The sequence below is a fragment of the Lathamus discolor genome, chromosome 20, assembly GCF_037157495.1.
Source record: "Lathamus discolor isolate bLatDis1 chromosome 20, bLatDis1.hap1, whole genome shotgun sequence".
Taxonomy (NCBI): Eukaryota; Metazoa; Chordata; class Aves; order Psittaciformes; family Psittacidae; genus Lathamus; species Lathamus discolor.
The window spans coordinates 3,102,890-3,130,270 of NC_088903.1; the positions used below are offsets into that span (position 1 = coordinate 3,102,890).

Genomic DNA, 27,381 nt, shown 5'->3' on the forward strand with positions numbered 1-27,381 from the left:
TGCAGCTGAGGAGCAAAGAGAGGGAAACCGAAGCCGCGCTGAATCACGTCCCCTCTCTGCGCCTCTATTTCTTTCCCACTTCGGGACCTGCAGGCTCTGTGTGGCAGTGGAGCCTTCCAGGAGACACACGTGGGCTGCCAAGCACAACACGGCCTTGATCTGAAGGGGGGGGGGGGTCTGCTATCATCATGCCAATAGTAATAACAGTGACGAGGGCTGCAGTCCCATCGCCTTCCTGATGCAGGGCTGGAGCAAGCTGCATGCCTGCCTGCTGCTCGCCTCGGGCACAACCACAGGTCTCAATCCCTGGATCATCAGCTATTCTCCAGCATGGAAATCCGTGTGTGTGCAGAAACACCACTGTTTCATGTGCTGCAAACAGGTTGGGGGGGGGATGACATGCTGCAGATGGGGGGAATAAAGCAGGGAAGCGCTGAGGAAGTGAGAGCTCTCTTTCAAAACGAGCCAGGAGCTACGTTTTGAAGGTTTATTTAAAGCAACCAAGTGGAAAATGTCACCAGCATAAACCAGCTGGAGGTGCCAGCCTGATGGGGGAAACTCCTGCCTCAACCCAGGAGCCCGCAGTGAGATGAAGTCGCGCCGGGATGCACGTACCTCCTGTCCCCCGAGGGGCTGTACCTCGTTCCCGGCCTCCCTGGGACACTGTGCAGCACCCAAGCTCTTCATTCATGAATTTATTGATGGGCAATCAGAAGAGCATCTCTTTGCCTCCTGATTGGCGAGGCGAGCTCCTAGAGGGAACCACTGAGAGGATCCAGAAGGAAAAGGGGGAGGCTGGTGCCGCGCGTCAGCCGCGCAGAGCGGCTTTGCCCTGGATTAAACTACTGGCAGGGGAAGCAGGGAGGATGCCAAGGAGGAACAATGCGATGAGAGCAAGGGCTCCTCCAGCCATGCACTGCAGGGTGATGTGCAGAAGCAGCCACCCAGGCAGGGTAAGCATCAGCTGCCTTTCCACGCTGGATCACTAGATCAGACGAGTCTCCATCAGCATCTTGCAGCTCCTCTGTGTCTGAGCCACTCGCAGTATTTACCATGTCCCTTCCCTCCATCTCGAGATCAGGCAGCACTGTGCTGCTGTTTGTAGGGGGAAATAGGAGATACAGATGGGCTGAGGGACTTCTGACAAGGGAATGTGGTGATAGGCCAAGGGGAATGGCTTTAACCTGCCCGAGGGGAGACTGAGATGAGCCCTTAGGCATAAGCTCTTCCCTGTGAGGGTGCTGAGGCGCTGGCACAGGGTGCCCAGAGAAGCTGTGGCTGCCCCATCCCTGGCAGTGCTCAAGGCCAGGTTGGACACAGGGGCTTGGAGCAAGCTGCTCCAGTGGAAGGGGTCCCTGCCCGTGGGACTGGATGAACTTTAAGGTCCCTTCCAACCCAAACCAGGCTGGGATTGTATGAAGACCTTATTTTTAAGACCCTGATGTCACTGGCACATTCCCACTCATGTCAGGACAAGGGATGCTAAAGGAATTCTTATGGTAAATATCCATGCTGGGACATGCTGTGATTAGCAGGAATAATCACCAGCCTCCCCCCACAACCTCCTACCCCATCACTGTGCATTTGCCTGAGCCAGGCGCAGTGCAGAGATTCCCAGGATCTGTCAGCTCCAGGCCCGCTCTGGGAAGACACCGAGAGCTCCAGTTAACAGTGGAAAACCTGGAAAGCCTCCCTGCTTTCCATGGTGTCTGCAATCAGGAGCTGTTCATCCTCCAGCACCCGACTGGAGAAGGATGGATGCGGAGAGAGGCCTTGGCATCCCCAGCTTCGCTTACAAAACCCAGAGCGAGCCAGATGTTGCAGCCCAAAACGGAGCATGTGTGAGTGTGTCAACAAGTGCTCCTGATGTCTGCAGCTGGCAGGAGGAGGCAGATGGGGGGGGTCGCAATCCTGCAGATTTACTGCAGCAGGGAGCAGCAGGATGGCTCCCCAGGGGCGCTCGCAGCAGGAGGGAAGGCGCAGGTTTGCTGTGCTGCTGCTCACTAACCCCATCCCAGCACCAGGCACCAGCTCCATGGAGAGATCCTGAGCACAGAAACTGCCTCTTGGCTTTGGCAGTGACTATCGAGCTAGAGCAGCGCTGGCTGCCAACGCTTACGGGTGAGGCTCATTGCTCCTGCCGCGGTGAGAAACCCTCCTCTGCCCCAGACCCCCCCCCACAGATGCCATCTTTCCAACAGGCTGCTCAGAAGCATCCTTTTTGGCATCACTTCTGGATGGACCACGTGGAACAAGCAGAAACTCTTACCCAGAGGGGATGTTCTCTGCTTCCCTCCCACTCCCCAGCCTGTGTGAGCTCCAAGCAGCCAACGTGCCAGTGAAAGAGAGCCTCTCCCCAGCACAAACCCACTCTCCAAATCCCCCCAAATCCCCCCAAAACCACCCCTGGGGGGTTTGCAGCTCACAGCTCTGTGTGCTCTCCAAAAGGGACGCTCCTGTGCCCCACCAGCAAGGTCTCCTGCCCCTCCGGGACATCTCATCACCCAGAGCCACTTTGCAGAGGCAGGAGGAGAGCCGAAACGAGCTGTTAGGAAGAGGCATTTGCATGCTGTGAATTCACACCCTGGTTTCACTTTCCGGTGCAGATGAGAGCTGAGGCCAGGCCGTGTGCTCAGGGTGTTTATCTGCCAAAACCTGAGCGAGGCACTGAGAGCTTGTCCCCGCACAGACAGGACACGGAGGCCTGGGAGAGTCCCAGTGTCAGGTATTGATGGTATTTAGGTTCCTCGAAGACACCGGGAAGCACTTGGGGAGATGCTCAAAACCCTGGCAGAGCCAGAGGTCTGCTGCTATTGATTGCGAGAGGAAGACTGAAACCACATCAAAGGATCTTCGTAACTAAATGGTTCAAGAGGGGAGCACGGGGGGGGGCGATGGATTAGGTGAAAATTGGACCTGAAAGAGAAATCTGGACTGCAAAACTAAAGCAAAATGTGAAGGCAGAGGCCAGGCTGCCAGAGGCAACAGGAATATGCCACGGTTCCTCCATAGCAATGCCATAGTGCTGCTGCTGCCAGCCTCGCCTGCTGGAGGAGCCTGAAGAGTCCTGCTACGCAGGAGTCTAGCTCTGAAAATAGGTTATTAAAGGGTTGCTGACAGTTTCAGAGGGCTTTGGCAGCGACATCAGATGCTGGGGCTCAGATGCCCGTTGCTCCAGGCTCCTTCTAGGCTAAGTGAACTGGGAGTAGACTGGAGCATGGCTTCAGGTCCCAGTCACACCTCTCCATGGCTGGTGCCACACTACAGTCTGCCCGCAGTCCTGATGTCCAAGGAGCAAACAGTGCCAAGGCCTGAATCTGCTGATTGTCTGGCTCCTCTCCTCATTGCTGGCTCCAGAACACCAGTGATGCTCAGTGCCATCAGTTCGACCCCTGCTCCTGCGCACCAGGACAGGAGCCTCACCAAGTGTGGTGCTCCTCTGGCTACAGTGTGAGCATCACAAAGTGCCGTCAGCATGGGTCTGGTGTGGACATCAAAGGCTGCACCAGCCTCCTGTGGCTCTGCTCGCTGGGCCAGTGTCCTGCTCCCAGGAGCCTGGACATGAGCATCTGCCCTTGCTGCTGCATGATGTTAAGATGTGCTCTCATCCAGCCGCTCCCCATGAAAGACGGGGTGCTGCATCACCTACAGGGGTTATCCATGGGGAGCTTGTGCTCTGGTTCACTGGGAACATGGAGAAGACCATGGAGGTGATAAAAGACTTACCCAAGATCATGCAAGTGGTAAGGAGAGGAAGAGACCCCAGCTCTTTCCAGACTCTAACCATGGCACAGCAGGGACTAGCAGTGCTCTCCCATGCGCATCAGCTTTTGGTTTGTAGTACACTCTACTGCGATGAGTTGCATTAATCTATGACCCAGAAAGGTCCAAGAGAGTTTTGGCTTCCAAGAGGTAACCTATTTGGATGTGCTACGTTGATGTGGCTCAAGGTTTTCCATTAGGCAATGTTACACCAGTGCAACTATGCAGAAAGCCTCCTATAACCACCCTCGGAGGTGTTTGTGCAGGGCTGTAGCAGGCTGCTGAGCAGCTCTTAAATTCCATCTGGAGTACCTTTGGTAACAGAGCTGGAAAAGGATTTTGGGATCTCTGCACCACAAAAGGCAAGGGAAATACACTCACTGTTATGAGGATTAATAGTAACTCCCTAGGGAAACACTAAAACCCTGTCGCTCAAGCAGGGCTACAGTAATTAGGATCTCCTGAATTTCAGCTTACAAAGAGTTGAAAGCTGCCTGTAAAACTGAATTGCACCTTTCCTCCTCGTTGACAAAGGCCTGGCAGGGCTCTGGGGGAGACAGTGGGCAATTGTCTCACAGCCGCTCGAGCTGGCCAGGAGTCAGGGCTTGGGTTTCAGTTCAGCTTGAAAGTAATCTCCTTAGGCCATCAGCTCCCGGCAGCTCTGGTAACGGGGTGAATCTGCGGCTCCCGAAAGCCAGAGCGGAGCTGAACAAAAGCCCAGGTACACCACGAGTGATGGCAGCTCCGAGGCTCTCCCTCTGCTCTGTCCTGCTCTAACTTCCTGCCTCTCCCAGCCTGAGAACCACGAGAGCAGCTTTGCCATTTCAGCTCTGACCTACATCTGCTCCCTTGGCCCCCCCCAGAACACAGCAAATCCGCTTCAGCCCTAACCCAAAGCGACCCTGTGCTGACTGGCAGGAGCTTTCTCCCTTCCAGGCTGCCCCTGCAGTGCTTCTCACATACGCAGACACCGCTAGCCTGTGAATCTTCATCTCCACAAGGCATTCCTGCCACGTAAAGGACACCCAAGCCTTTCCAAGGAGCATTTTTGTGCACGAAAGGACATTCCTGGGACACGCTGTTTATTTGCTGTAGCAGGAGCTTGGCCCTGGTCCTACTCTCGCTTATACCAGAACAGCCCTGCTAAGGAGCTGCATTAATTTACATTCCCACTACAAACAGGAGAGGCCAACTCCAAAGGTCCAGGTGCTGGAGTAACCTCACTTGTTCCCTGACCCTGAACAACCACAGACTTGGCCTTCACCTTGCTGCATACTCAGCTGTGTCTGTTCTGCATTACTGGGAGTTCGGGGCTCATGGGTTTTCCTGTTTTACAGCCAGGTGCAAAAGTCCATGTCCAGCAGCATGATGTGAACAGAGAAACACGCTGACATCCTGACTGCGTCCCATCAGCCCCGGGCACCGAGGAGACAAACCCACACATGCAGCATCTTCCCTGCCTCCGCACCTCAGGAGCAACCCAGGCTACTGCCCTGTGCCCCTCTGCCTGAATGTTCCTGAAATGAGGGAACTAAACAGAAACCAACCCCCCCCCCCGCCATTGTCTTGCACAGAAAAGCCACCTCTGTGATGCCCTGTGAAGATCTCCTGTGCTTCTAAGATGGGCTGGTTTTTTTCCCTTCAGCTCCATCAGTTTGTCTAATGGAGGATAACACCTCCTCCCATAAGCCTTGCGTTGCTTATCCACCTGCCCGAGCTGACGATGTGGCAGCAGCAGAGGCCAAAGCATGGATATTTAGCTCTTTCCATGAGAGCTTCCAATCTGAACATCTGCTGCAGAACAGGCTGGCACTTACAGCTCCATCACTTGGGAGCTGAGCTCCATGACGGCATCGTCAGCGCTGACAGGAATCAAGCCAGCTGCCATGTTAAATTCCCAAGGTGGGGAGCGAGGCAGGGAGGGAGAATGTGAGGAATCAGGAATCAAACCATAGGGACAAGCCCCTTTCTCTGCTCTCCTGCCCTGCCCTCCCCACTTAGCGCCAGTGGTTTCCCCCTGCCCTCCGTCCCCACACTCACATCCTGCAGGTTTGGTACCTTCTCTGCAGCAACGGGCACCAAGGATGGGGTAAGGCTGGTGGGAGACTCCGGACGTTTTTTGTGCTTCTGTTTAGGTCTTTCTTTGTCCTTCCGACTCTGCAAAAGAAACCAGAGAGCGCTGGAAGTACAAACCTTTCCTCTGCTGAGAACAGCACTTGTGAGGGAAAAGAAAGGAGGGTTTGTAGGTGTGGATTTACAACCATACATTCACATCCCTCTTTCCTTCTCCACCCATCCACATGAGCCCAGTATCCCCCTGCCACATCCCAGCTTCTTCTGGCTGGGAGCATCCCACTACCTCTACCCCAGCTGCAGCCAACATCTGGAGCGCACAGCATCAGCAGAAGCCCCCAAATCAGTTTATGGTAAGATGATAGGGAAGGACTGAACAAGCTCTGGCTGATTCCAAGAAACCTGAGCTTTCCTCTTGCTATCTCCCCAGCGGGGCTCTGTGCCCCTTACCCTCACTCTCTACCTTCTTCAAGGCTTTCTCAGATCCACCCTGTGTAGCCAACGGGAGAAGCTGGATTTCAGCCCATATTGGGTGTGCACAGGTAAAGAGATCAGGCAGTGGGGATCTCACAATGGAGGCTTAACCTAGAGAGAGATCCCTCAGGTCTCCCCTCCCAACAGAGGCGGCTGGTCTGGGTCCATCTCTGCTCACAGGAACCAGTCTATTTAGTTTGATTTCTTCATTCTGGTTTTTAATCTCACTAAAATCTCCGAGCCGTGGGATTCTTCAAACGGAAAACCAAGGGAAAACCATGGCCTGGGAAACACCAGGTCCTGCCTGCCCTGATGTTATATTCTCCTGGGGAACATACTGCAACCAAGGAGGTTACTCTTAGTGTTAGCTGGATGCTCTCAGTGAAAGGACTGAAGAGGTACGGCTGTGTCACCTCAAGTCAGTGGGGCTTGAGGATGGATGGCTAGAACAGCATGCCCCATACTCCTGCTTCCTCCCTGCTTCCCTAGCTGTATGCTCCCATGGGAGCACACTGAGTTGATTACAGGAGCTTTTCATGCTACTGCTGAAGATGTGGCTTGCTTTGCTAAAGGTACAGAACCTTCTGTGCTCAGTTCCAAACTTCCCAGTGCGGTCACTGGTGTGTGGACCAAGAGAGCTGCTGTCAGATAAACACCTGCAGGAGATGCAGGGCTCGGAGAGATCCATCCTCCTGTCTGAGACCTTTCTGTGCCTGTTCCGGTACAACTCCCTTGCATGGGCCTTTTCTTCTAGGAGCTGAAGTGCTCAGTCTGGACCGAAGGTGTGTTCAGAACAGAGCAGTCGTATCACAATTCACTGGCTCTCAGAAAGATGCTGATTGCTTCCTCATGCAGGCAAAGCCCTGAGGCTACAGCTGCCAGCACATGCCAGAGTTGGGATGCTGTCAGGGGAAGATGCAACCGCAGCAAATACGTGAGCTGCAATGCGTGGTTTTGGGGAGGAGAGAAGAGAGTGGAATGATCAGCTTAGGAAACAGTACACTACAGGGGGGAAAAAGGGGACAGGAGGAAGGACAGGGCAGGAGGAAAAGGCTGGAGGACGCAGGCATGAAGTGAGGCAAAAGAGCTCCAGAAATCAGCACCTTCCAGTGTGAATTTGGCTGAGGTTTCATTCCCCTTGAAAGGAAGCCCATGCTGCAGCCCCCAGCCAAGGGAAGCACCACGGAAGCTTTCCCTGGGATGAGGAGGCCAACACAGCCTCGAGCTTCAGTGCATTTGCTGAGTGCCCAGCCAACGCTGCCAGTATCCATCATTTTACCACCAGACTCCTGGCATTCAGCGGATCTGTGAAAGCCTCTGTTAGAGCTACAGCATTTTACAAGAATCCCTGTTTTCTTCCACCCCCTTTCTTTAATGCACATTTCCAGCTTTGGCAGTGAACATGGAAAGCCTGAAAACGCGATTCCTGCAGCCTAAGTGCCGAAAGACAAATGGAAATTAAATCCTTACTAAATCTCATCATGGTTTAAATACTTTGGGGCTTCTCGTGCTATAAACTCTGTGTCTCGTGGGCCTTCTAGGACAGAAGGATGGGGAAACTAGCCCAGTTAGTTAAGCAGCTAAGTTAAGCACAGACCATGTGCAGATCAGTGTTCATTATTCCAGCAGTAGTAGCAATTTGCACTCACTTAATAGCACTCAGCAGAGAGAGTTTCAAGGAGCTGAAGAGAGGATTTTAACGTCTACATCTCATTTTACAAATGGGGAAACCAGGGATGAAGGAACTCGCTGATACTTCCCAGAAAGTCATCCATACGCTCAGACATAAACACCAGGGATCCCCATCCCACCTGGATACAGGCTCACCTACTTGGAGATGCTGCCAGTGCCGCTCATGGAAGCCAGAGATGGGAAACAGGAGCCCCATCGCAATACATTTTGCCAAACAACTGCACGAACCCCAGTCCTTAAGCTTTTTGAGTACCACAGAGCTTATTCTCTCCTTTCCAGGCCCCGAATCCCAAATGCATTTCAGTCATGAAGAGGCAAACGGCAGCAGGACAGCACTGTGATGGTTTAAATTCACATATCATGGTCAAGATGACACAAGGCAGAGCCAAGTTGTTTTGGCTAACCGCAACGAACCTACACGCAGAGACGCATGCGCACACGCATGGGGAAAGGTTGCAATGTCCTGCTTGCTACCACAGCAAACCATAAAACCTCCCACAGCTTCACTGCGATGGCAACCACCAAACTCGCATCCTTCGGCTTCACAATCCTGCCTGTGTCCTGAACCATCTCCCTTTGCTGTCGGCAGCGCAGAGGCTACATCAAACCGAGCAGCCCTCTGCTTCCACGTCGGAGCGTGTACATATGTCCACATTCAGCAAGAGCCCAGCCTGCACAACAGGGACCAGATTTCTGGAATGCCTCAGCTCCCATTTAGATGCCTGAATAAATGGTCAGGTTTTCCAAAAAGCCAACTGCTGGCTATTGAGTTCTTTTGAAGATCTGGCCCTGACTCCATGTGCTGAGCAACTGCACTCAAGCTATTTAGAAAATCTGGCCCACAGAGACCAGGCTTCGTGCTCTGCTCAAAGGGCTGCATTGAAACCAGAACCACCGCAGACTCAATGTACTTCTGCTCCATGCCCCTGCACGCAGCCCCGGGCCATGCCCACAGGCACACCTTCCTCCTCTGTTCTGCTTACCAAGCACTTCTCTCCCACACCACCACATCTTCTCCAGGCTCTCTGCTTGGTCAGAGCAGAAACCCCCTGCACCAGCCACTCTGGATCATTCTGCGCTGCAGTCCTTAAGCTCTGCACAGCCTGAGCATCCTCTGCCTTCGCCCACCCAGCAGCATGCACCTCCCACCCTCCAGTGACCCTCTAATGCTTTTGGGTACTCAGAAAGGTGTCAGGACCTGACATCTTGTTCCACACCAGCGGTCAAACGCAGTGCCCTGTGTTAAACAGGCAGGACGATCAGTGCTGGTACCCCACACACACTTTGCAGACGGGCTGGGCTGCCCCCAGACCATGGCACTGGTGGGAAGGCTCCACTGCAGGGACCACCGGATGCTCAGTCCCTCCTGGCTCTCCTGCCTGTGCCGACAGGTCCTCAGACAACCCGGGGCATCCCCCAGCTCGCACCAGAGGTTTTTAAACGTGTGGGTTCTCTCCAGGAACCGGAAGGCTCCAAATGCTTCCTGCAACAGCCACAAGGGCACAAAGCAGCACTCGAGCCGCTGCCTCTGAACCGTCCCGTCCCCTCCCTACCTGGCTCTTCCCCATCCAGCCCTTCCGTCTCCCGGCACACCGCCGCTCTGCGAACCCTCCCTCCAGGCAACTTCACCGACAACACAGCCACTGCCAACAGCAGGGACCTGCGTGGCTGTGCCCATGAGGCAGGACCAGGGAAGAAGGAGAAGGGGATGCACTGAGAGGAGAAAACCTTCCAACACCCCCCCCACCCCGTCCTCGCAAGCCAAAGCCAAGCCCTACCTCGCTCGGTGCTCGCTGCGCTCTGCAGGGAACGTGAACCTGCCCCCAGCGCCCAGCGGCACGGAGCAGCAGCACAACCTCTCCCCATGCAGCCGGGGCTTGGCATGCGGGCACGGAGCAGGGCAGGCCTGCGGCGGGGGGAGCTCGGCGGCATGGGGGGGGGCGTGCCGCAGACACGGCCTCCCCCGGAGCTCCCCGGCGCAGGAGGGACCAAACGGGCGCTGCGGCTGCCAAAAGGGGATGTGCAGCGCTCCTCCCGCTCCCCTTCCCCGAGCCCCTGCCTCTGATCTGCCGGACACCCGCAATTGGATCATGACAAGGAGATGGAGGGGAAGGAGGGAGGGAAGAGCCGGGAGCTGCAAAGAGCCAAGTGGGCTCTGCTGCTCCCTCCCTCTTTCCCAGGCTCTCTGAACTCCCTCACCCGGAGGAGGAGGAGGAGGAGGAGGCCGGCTCTGGGCTGCAGCCATGGCAGCGGCAGCGAGGAGGAAGCAGCACCGGGCACAGGGGCACTAAACGCTTTCCTGCGACCCCACTGCGTCCTGGTGGAGCTGGAGTCTGTGGTTTTGCCTTGAGACACCCTCTGAGTGCAAGAGAGGGGCAGACAGACAGACACAGACAGACAGCCCTCGCTGGGCTTTGGGTGCTCACAGATTACTGCTGCCCTGCTAATGGAAAGATTTGCTGGGGGTGGTTGGAGACCCACATAACGAGAGGGCACAGAAAGGTGGTTAAGGATGCTATGAAACAAGGCTGCTCCAGCTGGATGGGCACAGGTTTCAGTTCAGCACTCCCTGAAAACTCTATGCAAGCAGCCACCTGCATCCCACTGGATAAAAATGCCCCCTTTGCCCTTTGGTGCCTGCGTGGATGCGAAACCCCAAGAAGCAGACCTCCATCTCCAACCCAAATGTAAACACAAAGCCCCTCACAGACCCGGTGGGTTTAGACTCCAGCCCAGTACAACCTCCCCAGTGAGTTAAAGCTGCCAGGCTGGATCCTTGGCTTGCTTCCTCCATTGGCATCAGGTCTATCTAGACAGATAGGACATGGTGGGTGCCCTGCATCTGCTCAGCCACCATGGGATGGGGGCTCCTGCGCTGCCCTAGATGGTTCTGAAGGGGTGAGAGGGAACAGGACAGACACAGTCCCTGTAGCCCAATAAAGCCGTCCCTTCCACGGCTAGGGAAGGCATTCAGGAGCTAAAGGTGCGTTATGACTGTGGAGAACTGGCTCTGTACTCAGACCTGAGGAACAACTGCAGGTTTGGCTTATTTGCTCCAAGTGCCTGCCTCTCTTTCCTGTGTCACTGGGCCCACACTGTTCCTCTTCTCCTCCAAACCCAAACTAAAGCCCCCCCCCTCCCGATTTTGCTTATAGGTCCCAAGTGTTCATGAAGAATTAACACTGGACGAGTGTCTCCCTCCATGGGGTATCCACCTGAAACCACTGCGGTACACATGCTCCCATCCGCTCCTCGTGTGACCGGTTTCATTCCACGGAGCGTGGTGATTTTCCCCTATGCATTTCAAGCAGACAATATAGGTGACAGAACATCTGTACTTCATTCAACTCCTGTGCGTCATCCGGCCTTTTCTTGGTATTTAGCTATTGTTTCCCTTCTCTCTTTCTTCTTTTCTAAGCAAACAAGGCTCCTACAGGGTAGAGCACACACATCGCAATACCAACCCCAGAGACATAAATGGAGCTGGTTTTGCTAAGGCCTGGTATGTGCAGAAGAAAACCCAGAGCCTGGAGCTTTCCCATTTTCGGGACTGCCCAGAAGGAAACGCTTGGGCTGGTATCACTCGTGCTGCTGCCGCTGGCTTCCAGCCCCACATCACAATTGGCCCTTGTTCCTCAGAGAACAAGACTCTTCACAGATGCTGAACTGTTTTACAGCAGGGCTTAGGAGTCTAAATCCCAAGTCTTTGCTGTCTTACTGGAGCCATTGGGTTAAATCCTGTGCCCTTCAACTTCACCACTCCCTCAGCCAGTTTTGCTCCATAAAGGCTGAGCCAACAGCCCCAGCCCTGCTCTGGAAGGGAGCTGTCAGGCACTGAGCTCCTTCTGGAGCCGAGAGCCAGGAGCACCTGCAGCACAGGGTCCTGTGGTGCGTGCTGAGCCTCCGGCCCCGGCAGGAAGGGACCAGCTGCTGCACAGCTGGACAGGCTCAAGAAGAAGCCGTTCCCCTCGGGGTCAGCGCAGCAGCACGCCCAGTTCCCTCGCAACACGTGCGGTTAGGTCATGCGCCGCGAGTCACGTACTGCATGTGGGGAGGAACGGCTCAGCCCCCTCGGCGGGGACCCCTTCGGAAGGTCTCCGTGCCCACACTGCCTCACACCCAGCCCTTCCTCCCTGCACTTCACAACCCAACACCCTCAGGAGCCAGCAGAGCCTTCCTCACCCTGCCCATCGCAGCTGCTGCGCACGCCTCGGCCCCCATTCCCTGCTGACTCCCCCTCTCTAAGTGGAAGGCGTTGGAAAAGCCAAGCAATCCCAGCCCTGGAAGGGGCCTCCATCGGATCTGCTGCTCACAAACCCAACGAGCCATCAGGAAGAGGAGAGCTGACGAGGCAGCAGCAGCGAGACAGAGTCTCTGCATGTTCCTGAGGATCCCACAGGCTAACAATAGTGGCAAGCGCCACTGAGAAGCCTATAAATAAATCCATATTCCTCTGTTTTCGCTCTCCCCCTGGCGCTGACCTGCTTTTCCAACCGAAGCTGGGAAGCAGGGTATTCACACCCCTGCTCCTACCTGACTGTGCTCCCAGCCCCGCAAGTACAGGACCCCTCACACGGTCCCCAGCCTCGACTTGCACAGTCTGTCAGTTACGATTACAGCCGAGCTCTCCAAAGCTGCCATCAATCACCCCGATCCTGCCCTTTCCCCCACCCTCTCTGCCTGCTTCTTGCCTAAAAATAGCACGTTCCAGTACAGCCCATCACCTTGTGCCAAGCGCCCGCTCCCTGGCCGTGGCACAGATGCTCTTTCTCCCTCCCTCCCTCCTCCTCCTCCTCCTCTGCTCGCAGCAGCTGAGCACACAAGAGGAGTAAATACTCCCCGTAGGCTTCAGCCTTGTCGGCAGCAGGAAATTTACTGGCTCGGTGTGGGCAGCAAGGGGAGGCAGCACTTTGTGAGTGAGGTTTCTGCCTTGTTTGCCCATGTATCAGGTATGGTTTGGGCAAGCTTCCCGAACACGTCACGGACAGGGTGGGCAGCGTTTCAAGCTGGATATTGCGGGATAACCTCTGTAAATAAAGAAGGAGATGTCTTTCCTGCCCACAGGATTTATGGCCTCTCAGCTGGGCATGCCGGGGGGGGGGTCAGTCAGTATTAACTGATGGCCACACTGCTTTTGAAAGCTTGGATGCCCTTGACCTCTGGAGACTGGGCTGAGGTCCATCCGACTTAGGTAATTTAAGCCACCGGAGTGTCACTGGGCTGTTTCTGGATGTGGGTCACTATCATGAACCATTCCAAACCACTTCCACATTCTGAGGATGCCCCTACTGCCACAAGGCAAAACCAAGTAAAGAAGTAAACAGCCAGACACATATGGCAGGGCTTAAAAGCATCATGCTGCCGTTTACAGGGACATCAACTACGTTTATACAACAAGGTAAATTTGGCTTTTGACTATAGTGGAATATATCCAGGGGTTGCTTGGTAAAGGAATTCTGGATTCCAGCTAAAAAAAAGCCAGGATGTGGCCCATAAGGTATTAAAACCTACCCGTCTGTACTGACAGTATCCCTGTACTAACTATTTCTGCATCAGATCCTACCCCAACCCTTTGGATAGATGGGGTGGCAAAGGAGGGTGGCAATACTGTGGTGTGGATTCTTGATATTGCAAAAGCTGTGTATCCATCCAGGGGTAGGGAGGACTTCTTATCCTGCTGCCTCTTGCTTTAGAGCCTGAATCCTCCAAAAACCATATGCCCTGCCCTCTAGGGCTATTCATCATTATATTATACTATACTATATGATACTATTCTATTATATAATATAATATTATATAAGAATATAATATAATAATGAATATATAATTAATTAATATAATAATATCTTATTATAGAAAATAATATATAGTATGTAATATAATATTATATATTTATTATATTAATATATTATATTATATATAATAATATATATAATATATAATATTATGTTATGTTATGTTATATTATGTTATATTATATTATATTATATTATATTATATTATATTATTTATTATATTATATTATATTACATTATATTATATTATATTAATTATCCCCTTCCATACTGGAACCTGCAGCCCTGTCAGAGCCCAGGAGTCTCCTGGGATTCTGCCTTCCACGTTCCCTGCTGCTTTCCCTTGAAACAGGAGCATTTGTCACGTGAGTGGCTTGGTTAATGATGAACCTTGGTGTGCTGTTAACACGTCCCGGAACACTGCAGCACTTTGGATGAGCAGGTCTTAAGCAGCAGAGTTGGATCAGTAACTACTGTACCCATCAGACCTGGCATACAAAGTCCTCCTAAATAGTTGTGTAATGAAGATAAACTATTTTCACAGGGAGGCTTGAAGCAGCTGGCATGCGTGTGGCTGGTTAACCCGGCTAACAAAGTCCTACCTAGCTCACGCTAACTGCTCTTGCCGACAATTAACCTCCTGGCCACAACGCACATTACTAATCACTGTCTTTTTGCCCTTTAAAACTTGGAATCCAAGCTCTGAGGCCAACGACCTCCAGTTTCTGTCCTCAAGCTGCTGCATTTGAAATCGCAGCCCGGGCTGCTTCCACACAGATGGGTTCAGTGGCTGGAAACCACTCAAGTCTCACAGTGGACTTGCCATGAGGACAGAGAGGGGAAAGCTGCACGTTCCACAGGCACGTTCTGCCAGGACCCCTCTGGCGTAATCTGAACATGGAAACTTGGCCTCACGTTCCCCACGGCTGTGCTGCTCTCTGTGCATACACATTGAAATCACAGCTACAGCTCAGATCGTTGACACTGAAACTCATTGTGAAGAGTCGAGGCTCACCTGAGAGGCCATCGGTGCTCTCTGCACGCTCTTCCCCTTCTCCCCTCCATCCCACATGACAAACTCTGTGCGGCTCTTACCTTCTTTGGCCTTTCGTGGTGGGATACATGCTTCTCTTGAGCAGGGGATGCGGATCGACTCCTCCTTCCAGCAATGAAGGAGCTACCGCCAGAGTGACGCGAGGTCTTCTGAGGTAAGTGGGGAAGGGGAGCGGAGTTGGAGATGGGAAAAGGGGGGAAAACAGAGAAAGAGAGAGAGGAAACGGTGTTACACAGTCCAGCTTTCACTGTTACAGTGAATGGCTTATCTACGACATGCAGGACCAAGTTCTTTCCGTACCGAGTGCCCAGCCTGGTTGCCAACATGGGAACCCCAACAAACACTGTACTAGTGGGCTACAAACAGCACATAGATCTAACTCCCCCGATCTCTGTTTCTTGGTGGCCCACGTACACTGACACTTGTACAAGAAGGGCGCAGCTGATAAGAACCCATTCTTCAAACTCAATGGAAGCAGCAATGCTGCTTAGACAAGCCAGCCCTCCTGAACAGCAGCATCCAGCTCTCAGCCATGATGGGGTGCGGAAGGATGCCCTTCTCTAGCAGAAGTCCTGCTATCTATCTCGGCATCAGTAAACTTGATACAGAGCTACACTTGTGTCAGATCCTGAGGGGACCTGAAGGGCAGGAATGGTGTCCTCCAGCTTGACTTGCAGGGGAAGCTCAAGACATCAGTCACTGTATGTGACAGCACTGATAAGCAGGAAGGAGAAGTGGGAAAGTCCAGCAACAAAGGCGGCACTGAGACATAAAGCTGTAGTGAGAGCATCGAGTTTCCTTTCTGCTGGAGCAGGGAGAGCAGGTGTCTACTAATTATGCAGAAGAGGAAAAGGGTTCCTCTCTTTCCGCCTGCACTGTAATTAATAGGGGGAAGTCCTCTGCCCCAAATAACCCTCCAGTAGTGAATGACTCCACGTCTCTTCTGGGCTGTGTCCTCAGGCAGAAGTTCTGTGTCACCCTCCTGCCCAGGGTGCCTGAGCTATACCCAAGCTCCCCTGGAGCATCAAACCTTGTGGCTGCTCTCCTTTCTTGGGCCTTATCTTTCAGCCATACAGAGCGGGTCGGGGAGGCCAAAACAGATGGGAAGAGTTCAACACCTACTTTTGAAAATGGGCTTAAAGCTGCTATAGAAACGTGAAATATAACCTAATCTTTATTCCCAAGTGACTCTGACTGAATGGCTGAAAAGGGAAATAGGCTGCAGACCTTGCTTATGTGTTCTTGGCATTTCTTACTGCTCCGAGTAGAGATACTACCTAGGATGAAGAGAACGCCTTTCATGTGACAAAATCTCCATGGCAGGCATGAAGACACTCACCATTTTATTGAAGTGGTACTTGCAGTAGCCACAATATTTGACATTGTCGACTTCTAGGACCTCCTCTTCGCATAAGAGGCCAGCCATCTGGGCACTGAAATACACGAGAGCAGGGGGAGAATAGAGCAAATTGTACAAGCAGACCACAGATCCCATGAAAAGGGCAAAGAACAGTTCAGGATACTCAAGACAGGGTCCTGAAGATTCCTGTTCTGCTTGGCGAATGGCATGCAAGGAGGAAGGGGGGAAAAGTTCAGACTAGTTTTAAGTCATATTAACATCTTCAAACGTGTCACTACTTTTCTACCAGATTTATCTTGCAGTTTTTGCTTTGCTTAAGGAAGGCCTGGGAAACCAGTCACCATTCCAACAAAAGACGTCTCATGAGCAAGGAATCCATGTAAAGGAATCCCCCTGCTCTGCTCAGAGGCAGCGTTGTTTTCAGGCTGCAAGGGCACACGAAAATATCAGCCCTTGCAATCACATCATCTGAATGATACTTGTGCATGTGCTGTGCCGCAGAAGGCACATTCCTGCCTCGTGACTCATCTCTTCTCTTCTTGGATCCCACATGGGCTGAGGGAAATCCCCAGCCTTCGTTCTCACTGCTGAGCCCTCTGCCTTCCCCTCCCAAGCTCAGCACGGATGAGATACCCTCACCCCAAATACACCCCGCAGCATCAGCCCAGCTCCCCGCACCACCCATGCGCGGCGCGGCCGCGGTGCGGAACTCACCAGGTGACGTGGAAAGCTTGCCGGCAGCCGTGCCGGTTACAGGCCATGCACGCACCAGAGGCTGCTTTGCTCTCCCTGCCCTGCTCTTCGCAGATGTAGCAGGTCTGCAGAGGAAAGGGAAAGGCCTCATTTAGGCAGATAAAATCCGTGCTTCGCTCTTGCTCTTCGCCAAAGCCTTCAAGAACTCCTAACTCTGTGTCCACCCATCTCCCTCCTAGGACAGCAGCTCTGGGTTATTTCCCAGTGGCAGGCTCAAAACTCGCACCTCTTTTCCTCCCCCAGTAACAACGGTGTCAGATCAAAAGGTGCAGTGCAACTCCAAAGTGGAGACTGCTCAAGTTGTAGGGAGTAGGGGAAGAGAGAAATGGAGGACCCAAGAGTTCTTTTCAACAATGGGCATTGACTTTGTTATTCTGAAAGGGATCGGAGTGCCTGGAAATCAGAAGGAATTGGACAGATGTGGTAGAATAAGATGACCCCAAAAAGCTCAGGGAGGGCAAACACGCTTGGGGCAGCAGGAGAGGGAGGTGGCCTTACCTTGTTGAAGCGGTCATGGGGCACATACTGCAGGACAATTGGCTCCATGGTGAGCACGTTGGCAAACTGCACCTCTGGGATGTACAAAGCACAGACAACGTGGGCCCACCCTGGGGAAGCAAATGAGACAGAGAGAGGAGATTCACACGGAGCAACCCAGGAGAGGCATAAATCCAGACAGGGCTGCAGACAAGCATGGGAGGGAGGGAAGGGAGTATAGGAAGGGAGCCAACTGAAGTTAGATGTTAGATTTGAAATACTGCTTGTTGTAACTTGGTTAGGAATCAAATTCTTTGTGGGTGAAAGATAGACGGATACCACCTCCACATTCAATCAGAACACAGAGGTTTCTTTGGGAACAGAAATGTACAGCACCCACTCTTCTGAAAAGCATCCCCCCAGCACTTGAGACTCAAAGCTAAGACCTAAGCAAACCCAGAAAAAGCATCCAAGAGATGCAGTCCATGTCGATGGGACAGGTTTGATGTGTAGCCCCAAACCACTGGAAACAAAGCTCCCTTTATTGGCTGTTATCAACGGCTGAGGAAGGCTCTTTTTCAGCAAGTCAAATCAAGTTAAAATCTAAATCCACCAAGCCACTTCACAAATCAGATGTGTAAGGTGAAATTCCATCTGGTCACGTCAGAACAGAGCAAGTTCGAAGGTCAGAAGCCTTAGGGGGCTAATCCATACTGGTATGGCTACTGCACTGGAAGGATTTAGTTAGAATAAGGATGGATTCACCTGGGCAGGCAGAACCAAACTCCACGATTACAGAATCCTACAGCAGCATAAGCACTTGAGCTATATAATTCTGTAAAGGGACATGATTCTAGCACTTCTTGTGCTACCCTGACCTGACCAAACCATGTAATAATATGTTTGGAAAAAGATGCTATGTTACTATAAAACAATCCCCCAGCACAATACTTGTGCTGTTGCACCAAGTCTCTTAGCATTACAACCATCTCTAGAAGATGCTTCTACAAAATATCCTGGACTTGGTGTTTCTTCTCTAAAGAAGGGCTCAGAAGAAAGACCTCTTTGTCTAATTTAACTCTTTGAGTATTAAGGTAAGTGGCAGGTAGGTACAGAAGCCTTTCTGAAAAACAGGGGTTTGAGAGGAATTAAATGTGATCTATACAGCCAGTAGCATCAATAGCTACAAGCTCTGACAACTGAAATCAGACTCCATGGTACTGCCCAGCACCAGAGGCGATGAGTTCTGCAGAGAAAAACATCTTTACTGTGTCCTGGTCCCTGCTCTCCAGGCTGAAGCTCTGGTAAGTCGAGGATCACATTGCTGCTGTGCAAGCATGAAGCAAATAACTGCAACATCCCCATTCCTCTTAAAGCCAGATCATGCACTGGTTACGCTCAAGAAGCTGCATGTTCCAATGCCAGCCACAGGTCTGGGAGGCTTCTGCACAGGGAAAGGTCTTCTCAGCACAGAGGCCTCAGAAAGTGAAGTTTTGTAAGGAAAAGGCAGTGCTTCCATTCCTATGGAGCCTCCAGCTTTCCCTTGCCGGGGACACAGGCTTGGAAATGAGTTCCTGCGTGCTTTGGACCAGCCCCAGTGCTCTGTGGACATACCCAGCTCCGCACGGACGTACTCACCTCCGTTGTCGGTCCGTTTCAGGGCTCCGTCTTTGTGGGGACACAGTTCGCATCTCTTGAAATTAAAGCAGAAACAACAAGTTTAGTCGAGCTCCCAGCGACGCGGGGCCAGAAAAGATGATTCATTTACAACACGGGTATGAAAGATGGGGCTGCTTTCAAAGAGAGGAAGTGGAAGAAGGGCTGAGGGTGGTTTGGGTGCACAATGATGCTCTGACACAGCTCGATGTCGCCCTGTCTGACGGGGATGTATTTAACGCCTCAGCCCAAGAGGTGCGGGGCAACAAGTGAACCTTGACTTTCATGGGGCTTTTTGAAGCAAAAATGGGTTTAGGCTTTGTGGTTGGGGGTAAAACTGAAAGCCATGACTCGGAGAGGAGGCAAACAGAAAGAAACCATTATCTACGATCTGTCTTTGCCTCTTTCCTTCCTTCCTTTTCTCTTGAGATATTCTGGGGGAGAACCATGAAGAACATGTTGTCTCCTCCATCGGGGTCCAGCGGGCACAGGGGCACCAGACATGAGCGCCTCACTCATTTCAACCTCCGCATTGGCCTGTTACTCCATGAGGGCTCTGGCCCCTGCCATAACGCCTTTATGAAGGCTTGGTGGAAGGCGGGGTGGTTTTGGGGTGCGTTGTCACACCAAAACAGCCCAAAACCATGCCTGAAAACAGCCACTGGCTTCTGATGGCATGGGTCGGGGGAGATTTCACTGTGCTTTTTGCTTCCTTTGACTTTAAAAAAGGCATGAAAAGGTGCAAACCTTTTCACAGAATCATAGAATGGTTTGGGTTGGAAGGGAGCTTAAAGCTCACCCAGTTCCAACCCCTGCCACAGGCAGGGACCCCTTCCATAGAGCAGCTTGCTCCAAGCCCCTGTGTCCAACCTGGTCTTGAGCACTGCCAGGGATGGGGCAGCCACAACTTCTCTGGGCACCTTGTGCCAGCGCCTCAGCACCCTCACAGGGAAGAGCTTCTGCCTAAGAGCTCAGCTCAGTCTCCCCTCTGGCAGGTTCAAGCCATTCCCCTTGTGCTGTCCCTACAGGCCCTTGTAAAAAAGCCCCTCTCCATTTCCTCCCCCAGTTAAAACGTCAGCTTTGTCAAAACCCCAAAACAAAGCCCCTTGTTTTCTGTGAAAAATGTGCTTTGTCAGAAAGTTTCTAAATGGTTTTGTCAGAAAGTTTCTAAATGGTTTTGTCAGAAAGTTTCTAAATGAGGTGCCTGATGTCAAAGGGAGACAGAAACCTCTGCCACCATGAGTGCGTGGGACCCTGTGCTCTCGCCTGCCTGCGCTGCACTGTGATCGCTCAGCTCTGGTGAGCACAAGAGCGCAGATGCTCCATGCCTCAAAGAACACCACCGTAGTGAGCAATAACCGGCTACAAGGAAAAGCCTCTGCTACCAAGTAGTCCCCGAGGAGCTTCCACAAAGGTTTTCCTCAAGCAAGCTTTCCTCTGCTTGCTTGGACAGACTGGCACAATAAATACGACTGTAACGCAATGGGCAGCAAGGGAGGCTAAACCCAATCCTCAAGTGCTTTCACGGGAGTGAAGCATGGAGGGTTGTCAAACAGGCACCTCTCGCAAGCCCCAAACCCCTGTGATAACGTAGAAGAGATGAGGGGACAAAGACCAGCACTGCTGTCTGGACCCTGTTTCATTTGCCCTGCAACTTGGCTTGAAATAGGGATGGGTGATACAGGAGGGGTTTCTCAGTGCTCCTGGTCAGGTCTGGGCTGCCAGAACTGCTCTCACAATCACTATGGAAAGCCCGGCAGAGCCAAGACAGAAGAAATGGGTTAACTGAGACACTGTAATAAGAAATTTGCACTTGAAAAGGCCCCTCCGCTCTCCCCTCCACCCCTCAGATCAAAGCCGCTCTCCCACCATGCGATTAGCAAAGCTCTGATTGTAACAAGAGGGGTTAACAGCTCCATCGGCCCCACACAAGACTTTTAATAGCCCTGCCTCCAAATGACAGCTAAAGCCTTCACATGATCCCTCACATGAGTGCCCTCTGGCCATTCAGCTCACCGGGCTTCCTAGGCAATTTGATTACAAAGTGGATGGGCTTTCAGTTGCTTACTGTAAGCACAATAGCATCCACAGCATCCTTTAGGGACCTGAGCATCTGAGGAGGGGTTATGAGCAGGGATTAGCAGTACCTCTTCCTCTTATTCAACCTGCACAGGCCAAGGAGGTCTCTGGGGGGTTTTATTTCAACTCTGGGAAAAAGAGCTGAGCTTGGTCAATTTAAACCAGGTTGTGATGGGTAAAATGAGAGCTGCTGAGCCCCTGGGGCTCCTAACTCCGGGATTTACCCCCAGACTACACCTGAAACTTAGAGCTCTTGAACCCTCTTTCCAAAGCCGAATTGGGGATGGAGTCCATCTCTCCAAAGGACGGATACAGGAATCAGGAGAGCTATGTTTTCAAAGCACTCGCTAAGGAGTGCAACGTTCTCCGTGCCTCCGTACCTCATTTTCAAAGCAGAAGTATCAATATTTAGCCAAGAAATCTGTTTGTTATGGACAAAGCTTGTAAACGGCTCGGAGTTGCTTCTGTGAAGGCAGACGTGGGAAGAAAAACGTTGTTTTTCAAAGGAGCTTGCCACACACTCATTATGAAAGAATCACGAATAGCAGTTCATCTTGTTGCTGCTGCCGCCAGGCTATTTCGTGCTCAAATCTCAGCACCTCTCCTGTGAGCACCTCAAGGCAATGTCTGCAGGCTGGTAATGCCCTCTTTACAGCTGGAGAAAGCAGTGGAACCCCAGGGCAGTGGAAGAGTCACCCCTCCAGCCTCGCTGGACCACAGAGCCCAAATCTGAAGTGGTTTAGTAGCAGAGCCATGCACAGATCTCATAAGACCTGACTCATTTCCCATACTCTGATCATGCTGCTCCCTACATCAAAGAACTAGATTTACCCATCTACATGTCTGTTGCTATGACTGCTGCTGTTTAACTGAAAAGGTGAGGGATTTAGATAGGAAATCACCCCCAGCTCTGCTTAGGAAGGAAGATTATCACTGTTCAGTTATTATAGTAGCAGGACTGAATGCCACGGGACTGAATGGCACGACTGAAGCCCACCAGGCATTGTCTAAGGGCTTTCACCCAGAGCAAGTTAAATAAGGAGCCACCTGCAGGGTTATTGTTGTCTTGATACCTTGAAGGCAGCTTGAAGTGTGTAATGTGCACGTGAAAAGTCAGTCCTTGCAACGAGCACAGGTAAGGAGGGTTGTGTGTATACATGTTACTACAGCTCACACTGCATTGTACCTGATGCTGAATGGCTTCACTCTACCTGCACATTTGGGAGAGCGGGCGGAAGGAGGCCCAGGAAACCCAAATTCCTTTCTTTGCTATGAAACTATCTGCAGGATGTAAAACCACTCAGAGACACATTTGATCTTCTTTACTGCAGCGCACATAAAAGCAGCATCTTACAATGGGAAAGGAGCTCAGGTCTGAAAGTCTGGCCTTGTTTACACTCCCACTTCCAATGAGGAATGAGTTAATGCAATGTCAAAAGCATGGTACAGATACCTAATTCCCCCATTCACTCATCTTTGCCAAGTTCTTTGCCCATCTGTGAAACAGATTAAGCTTCTGTAGCGCGGCGAGCAGAGCCCAGCTGAGATGAAGCACGCTATCCGCACAGATCCACAGAGCTCACCTACGTCAACTTTACTAAGCATGTGCTTTAGAAAAGATTCAGCTAAACCAGTTCAAAAGGCAGGAAATGGGGAAGATTTACTGCATGGCAAAAGCAGCACCCACAGCATCGCTAACACGTTAAAGAACCACATCCCAATGCCCCAGCAGTTGGATGGGAGGAGCAGGGAGTTGAACTCCATGATCCCTATGGGTCCCTTCCAACTCGAGATGCTCTATGGTGCAGCCGTATCAGATAAGGGCTCACGTGGGAAGTAACTGCAGAGTAGCTGGCATGCCATAAACTCACAGCCTGGTTTACTGCCCAAATAACTTTGCCACATAGAGCTCAGAGGCAGCCCTGGGCCTGATTGTTTCCACTTCCCTGCCTCACCGGGAAATGCCAGAATTAATTGAGAACATTTGTAAATGTTCTAGGCTGCTGAATCACTGCTTTAGCCAGAAACTGAGCCCTGATCCACCTCGCTGTCACTTCGCTGCTTCACACACTCAGAAGCCTTTATGCAGGAGACTGTTGCTGCAAGGGAGATCTGAGTGCCAATCCAGCCTGGCAGTCAGCACAGTAACTTTGACAGCATAGCAGCATCTCTGGATGCCAACTTTCCTCCACTCTAAAGCTTCCTGCAGAGCAGGGAAAGCGCCTTTTAGAAGAATGCCATGATTTATTTTCTTTTCTAAATGAGACTGAGGTCTCCAAGACTCAAAACTGTTGACACTGATAACTTGCTTAAAAGCAGAATTCTGCAGAATTGTCATCAAAATGGCTAACAGCATTGTATCAGGTTGTTTAACACAACTATTCCTGCGGTATAAACAAGATACAGCGGGTTACAGGCAGAGCTGGGGCTGCAGTCACAGCAGTGCTGGAATTCCAGGCTCTATAGCTTCTGCCAGGGGCTCCCAGTAGTGCCATGAAGGGCACTGAATGAACCTGCTCCTCAGTGTAAGTACAAGCGTGCTCGGTACTCACCACCCGGGCGGCTCTCTCTTGAGATTCACATTTCCGACAGAACCAGGGTCCGGTAGGAACCTGGACAATTCCATAGCAAGCTGGAAGAAAAGCAAAGAGCGCTCATTAGATCATCTTTAAATCACCTACTTCATACGTCAGGGGTATACAAAAGGTTGCCAGAGTTGTTATCACTCAGATATATCCAAAAATGACATCTACACCACGTTTTATTCCTCTTTCGAGTTTCCATACCCAGCAACAGGGGGCATTTTGCAAGAGGTCCATTTACACAAGCTTTCCAATCAGCTCATGCCCAGGATGAGAAATTCCTATGGAAACCTGGCCTAAGCAGGAATGGAGTGCTTCATAAACTGTGGCTACCTCTGGCCTAGGGAACACAAACAGAGTCATTTCGTACCTCTGAAGTGTCACTATCATTCTAAGTGTTGCGAAAAGGATGGCTATGAAGCCCCTTAACCATAAATAGGACTAAGATTAAATCTCAGCATAATGAAGGAAATAATCTCGATGCGAATTCAGACAGACACCAAGCGGAACCGCCCCGAGTCCAGCCTTTCCCAGCAGGCTTCCAAAACCAGTGGGCTCAGCCTGTTTAGGACTGCTCCTATGAGCAGGTTCTGTGTCAATACAAGTCTCCAGCTGCTAACCCAACAGGTCTGGTTTTATCCAGCTATACCTCACATCCCTCCTGCTGTCTACATCACTACTGATGCTCTCAGGGTCCCCCTCTGCAAGCTGCAGCTCCGACTTCTTTACAATTAGCCCTTCTCTGATGGGGTAACACTGCTTGGAGATTGGTCACCTTCTCCCGCGATCTCCTCCCTCTAACTCTCCAAGGACGGTCTTTGTGAGTCCCAAAGGAAGCGTTTCTGACCCTGAAAGGGCTCGTCGCCATCACGCAAGTGGGTTTAAAGCAAAAGAGGCTGGTGAAGATAGTGGTAAGAAGACTATGCATCTCAGACAAGGGTATGGGAGTCTCCTAGGAAAGAACAAATTATATCTTCCTTATTCCACCTTCAAATGCGAGCCAGCAGTTGGAATGGAATCCCAGTCACTTGAGACATTTGAAACTAGGTTGGACAAAGCATCTGAAAATATCCTGCTGGAAGCAATCCTGTGATGCTCCCCAGGGGATGGACCAGACACGACCCGCAATAGGTTCTCTCCATCTCTCTAATGTCTCTTCTCCCACATGAGGCAGGAAAACGAATGCAATTGTAGAGTTAAACTGAAAGAGCTGACTGTGAGATGAGCCAAGGCATACGCACAAGAAAATAGAAACGACACGAAAGCAATGACAGAGGAGTCTGGGTCCATCTTTAGCAGCGGGCTTAGGGCCAAAGGCAAGCACTCAGCTGGAGCCAGTGTGAGCTTCTGTGCCCGCTGCTTCGAAAAGGAAGGAAACAAGGAAGGAGGAAAGCAGACCATGAGTAAGGCAGAGCTGACAATATGATTCATAAGCGTTCTTAACTATCTTATTAGAGCTTCATTTCAATCAGATGGTTTTGTTAATGTTCAGAATTGTTTCCTGGGTAGGCAGATTTCTAAGCACCATCACAGAACTGGGACTGGTAGTTTTAAGAGTCAGCCCTAAAGTGTAGCTGTAACATAAGGGGGTTTTTAAGTCCAGGGCTACTTAGCTGTACAATCATATCAAAAGGTAACTTTGGTTTTGCGGATATCCAAGCAGCACAGACACCAAACCCTGGGTGTGACTGCACCGAATGAGAGAGATGATCCCCTCCAGTGGTTTGTTTCTACTTCAGAAATAAAAGCCAACCAAACCACCACAGTACCTAGAGGGTTATGAGCAGGCTTTAAAGAGGGTTGAAAAACATCCGCTACACACTGCTACACTGCATAGCATAGGATCACAGCACGGTTTGAGTTGGGAGGGACCTTAAAGCTCATCCAGTTCCAACCACTGCAAAGAGCAAGGACACCTTCCATAGAGCAGCTTGCTCCAAGCCTCTGTGTCCAACCTGGCCTTGAGCACTGCCAGGGATGGGGCAGCCACAGCTTCCCCGAGCAACAAATGCATTACTATATCCTGAAGGATATCCAGGATCTAAGCAGACAGTTGGGGTTTCCAGGCATGCAAGCGATGCCCTTCCTGAAGCTTTTCTAACATGTTCCAACTCCACCAAAGCAACAGCAGAGCGAAACCATCCAACCACCAGACCTGTGCGGGCCTAGGAACAGGCACCCTAAAAGAATAAAAGCATGGTGCATTTGAAACTCTTCTTCCACATGTGAAGCTGTCCTTTGCCGGTAAGCAAAAGTGTTTCTGTTCATCTTGGGACTGGGCAGAAGGATGCCAACGCCCTTCATCTCCCTCCAAAAGAGAGCAATGAAGAAACCTATTCTCTAGCATGGGGTTTGATAAATAAGGAGAATTGTTAGACTTCTAACAGTGAAATTAAACCAGAAAGAAGCATCTTTCCATAGGGAAGTCCTGCCAGGTCCTCAGGGCTGCTTGATGCCAGGAGACACCCGAGCATCACCTCGGACTGAAGAGAAACCCCTGCAAGCTTCACTTCCTCATTGTAACTCCCCTCTAGTCACCTGGTTGTAAGCGACTTCTCAATAACCCGTGAGCAGGGACACACCAAACGCAGGGGAAGCAAAAGCAAGTGAAAGCTCCGGACCCAGGCACCAGTGGAGCTGGAACCAGGAGCGTGCATCAAGGCACCGAGGGAGAGCTTGTACAGGAAGAGGCTGGAGATGTGCTGGTGGATGGATGGGATAATAATAGATGGAAAAACAGACATGCCAGATGAGCCCAGAAACCTTCGTGCTATTCAAAACAACGCAGCCGGGGTAATCACGGTGCTTTTCTGCTGGCGTGGAGCGAAAGCAAATACATCTCCTTTTAATCTTCTTGTTGTTGTTTGGGTGGGAGACCCGAGGACAAACTTTCCACTCCGGTGCCGTGTGTTAGGGGCGTGCTCCAAGTCATTTAAAATGCAAATCACCCGCAGCCCTGCGAGCAGGGGGGCTGCCCTCCTACCGCCCGCCCCGGGGGTTACCGGAGGGTACCGGACGGTAGCGGACCCCCCCCCCTTCCAGTTCCCCGGGGCTCAGCAGCCTGCCCTACCCAGTGGAACGGGGGGAGGGGGGGGGGGAAACCCGGCTCCGTCGCCCCAGGAGGCACCACCACCATACACACACACCCCCCCCATGGCTCCCGGTAACGAGCACCCCGGGAGGTGCGTGTGTGTCGTGTGTCGTCCCCCCCCCCCGCCATCCCCGGCAACCGGGGCGCAGCTGATGCCCGCCCCGCTCCCCCCGCGGCTCCTCCGCCGAGCCAGGCCGGCGGCGACACCGTTATTTGGAACAATAGGGATAAAACAAAGCCCCCCCCCCCCCCGTCTCCCTTCGCCTCCCCCGTGTGTGTTGTGTGTGTCCCCCCCCTCGCCTTCCCCTTGGCCTCCCCGGGGCGCCCGGCGGGGGGAAGGCGGCGGCGGCGGCGGCCCCGCGGTGCCCGGTGCCGGTCGGGTCGGGCCGGGCCGGGATCCGGTGCCTTACCTTGGTGCACCGCCACATTGCAGCCGTGCCCGTCGCAGTACACCAGCGGGTTCTCCGCCCAGCCCCGCTCATCAGAACAGACACAGCAGCCTCCCACCATCTCCTTCATACTTCCATGAGGGT

At 52.0% G+C, this 27,381-nt stretch overlaps 1 protein-coding gene across 3 annotated transcripts in view; it reads right to left on the minus strand.

Annotated features, from left to right (window-relative positions):
• The window catches only part of MLLT6 (MLLT6, PHD finger containing), a 45,239-nt gene extending 17,858 nt beyond the window's left edge, over nucleotides 1-27,381 (minus strand). Inside the window, exons 1-8 of one of the 3 annotated variants that reach the window (XM_065699173.1) lie at nucleotides 27,259-27,381; nucleotides 23,728-23,807; nucleotides 19,079-19,133; nucleotides 17,462-17,571; nucleotides 16,925-17,028; nucleotides 16,190-16,283; nucleotides 14,892-14,996; nucleotides 5,803-5,919 (exon numbers count right to left, since the gene is read on the minus strand). In XM_065699173.1, coding sequence (XP_065555245.1) covers nucleotides 5,803-5,919; nucleotides 14,892-14,996; nucleotides 16,190-16,283; nucleotides 16,925-17,028; nucleotides 17,462-17,571; nucleotides 19,079-19,133; nucleotides 23,728-23,807; nucleotides 27,259-27,367 — 774 coding nt within the window. In that variant the 5' untranslated portion in view covers nucleotides 27,368-27,381. Of the gene's footprint in view, nucleotides 1-5,802; nucleotides 5,920-14,891; nucleotides 15,000-16,189; nucleotides 16,284-16,924; nucleotides 17,029-17,461; nucleotides 17,572-19,078; nucleotides 19,134-23,727; nucleotides 23,808-27,258 lie in introns of all 3 variants that reach the window. The other 2 variants (XM_065699174.1, XM_065699172.1) reach the window with 2 other exon arrangements.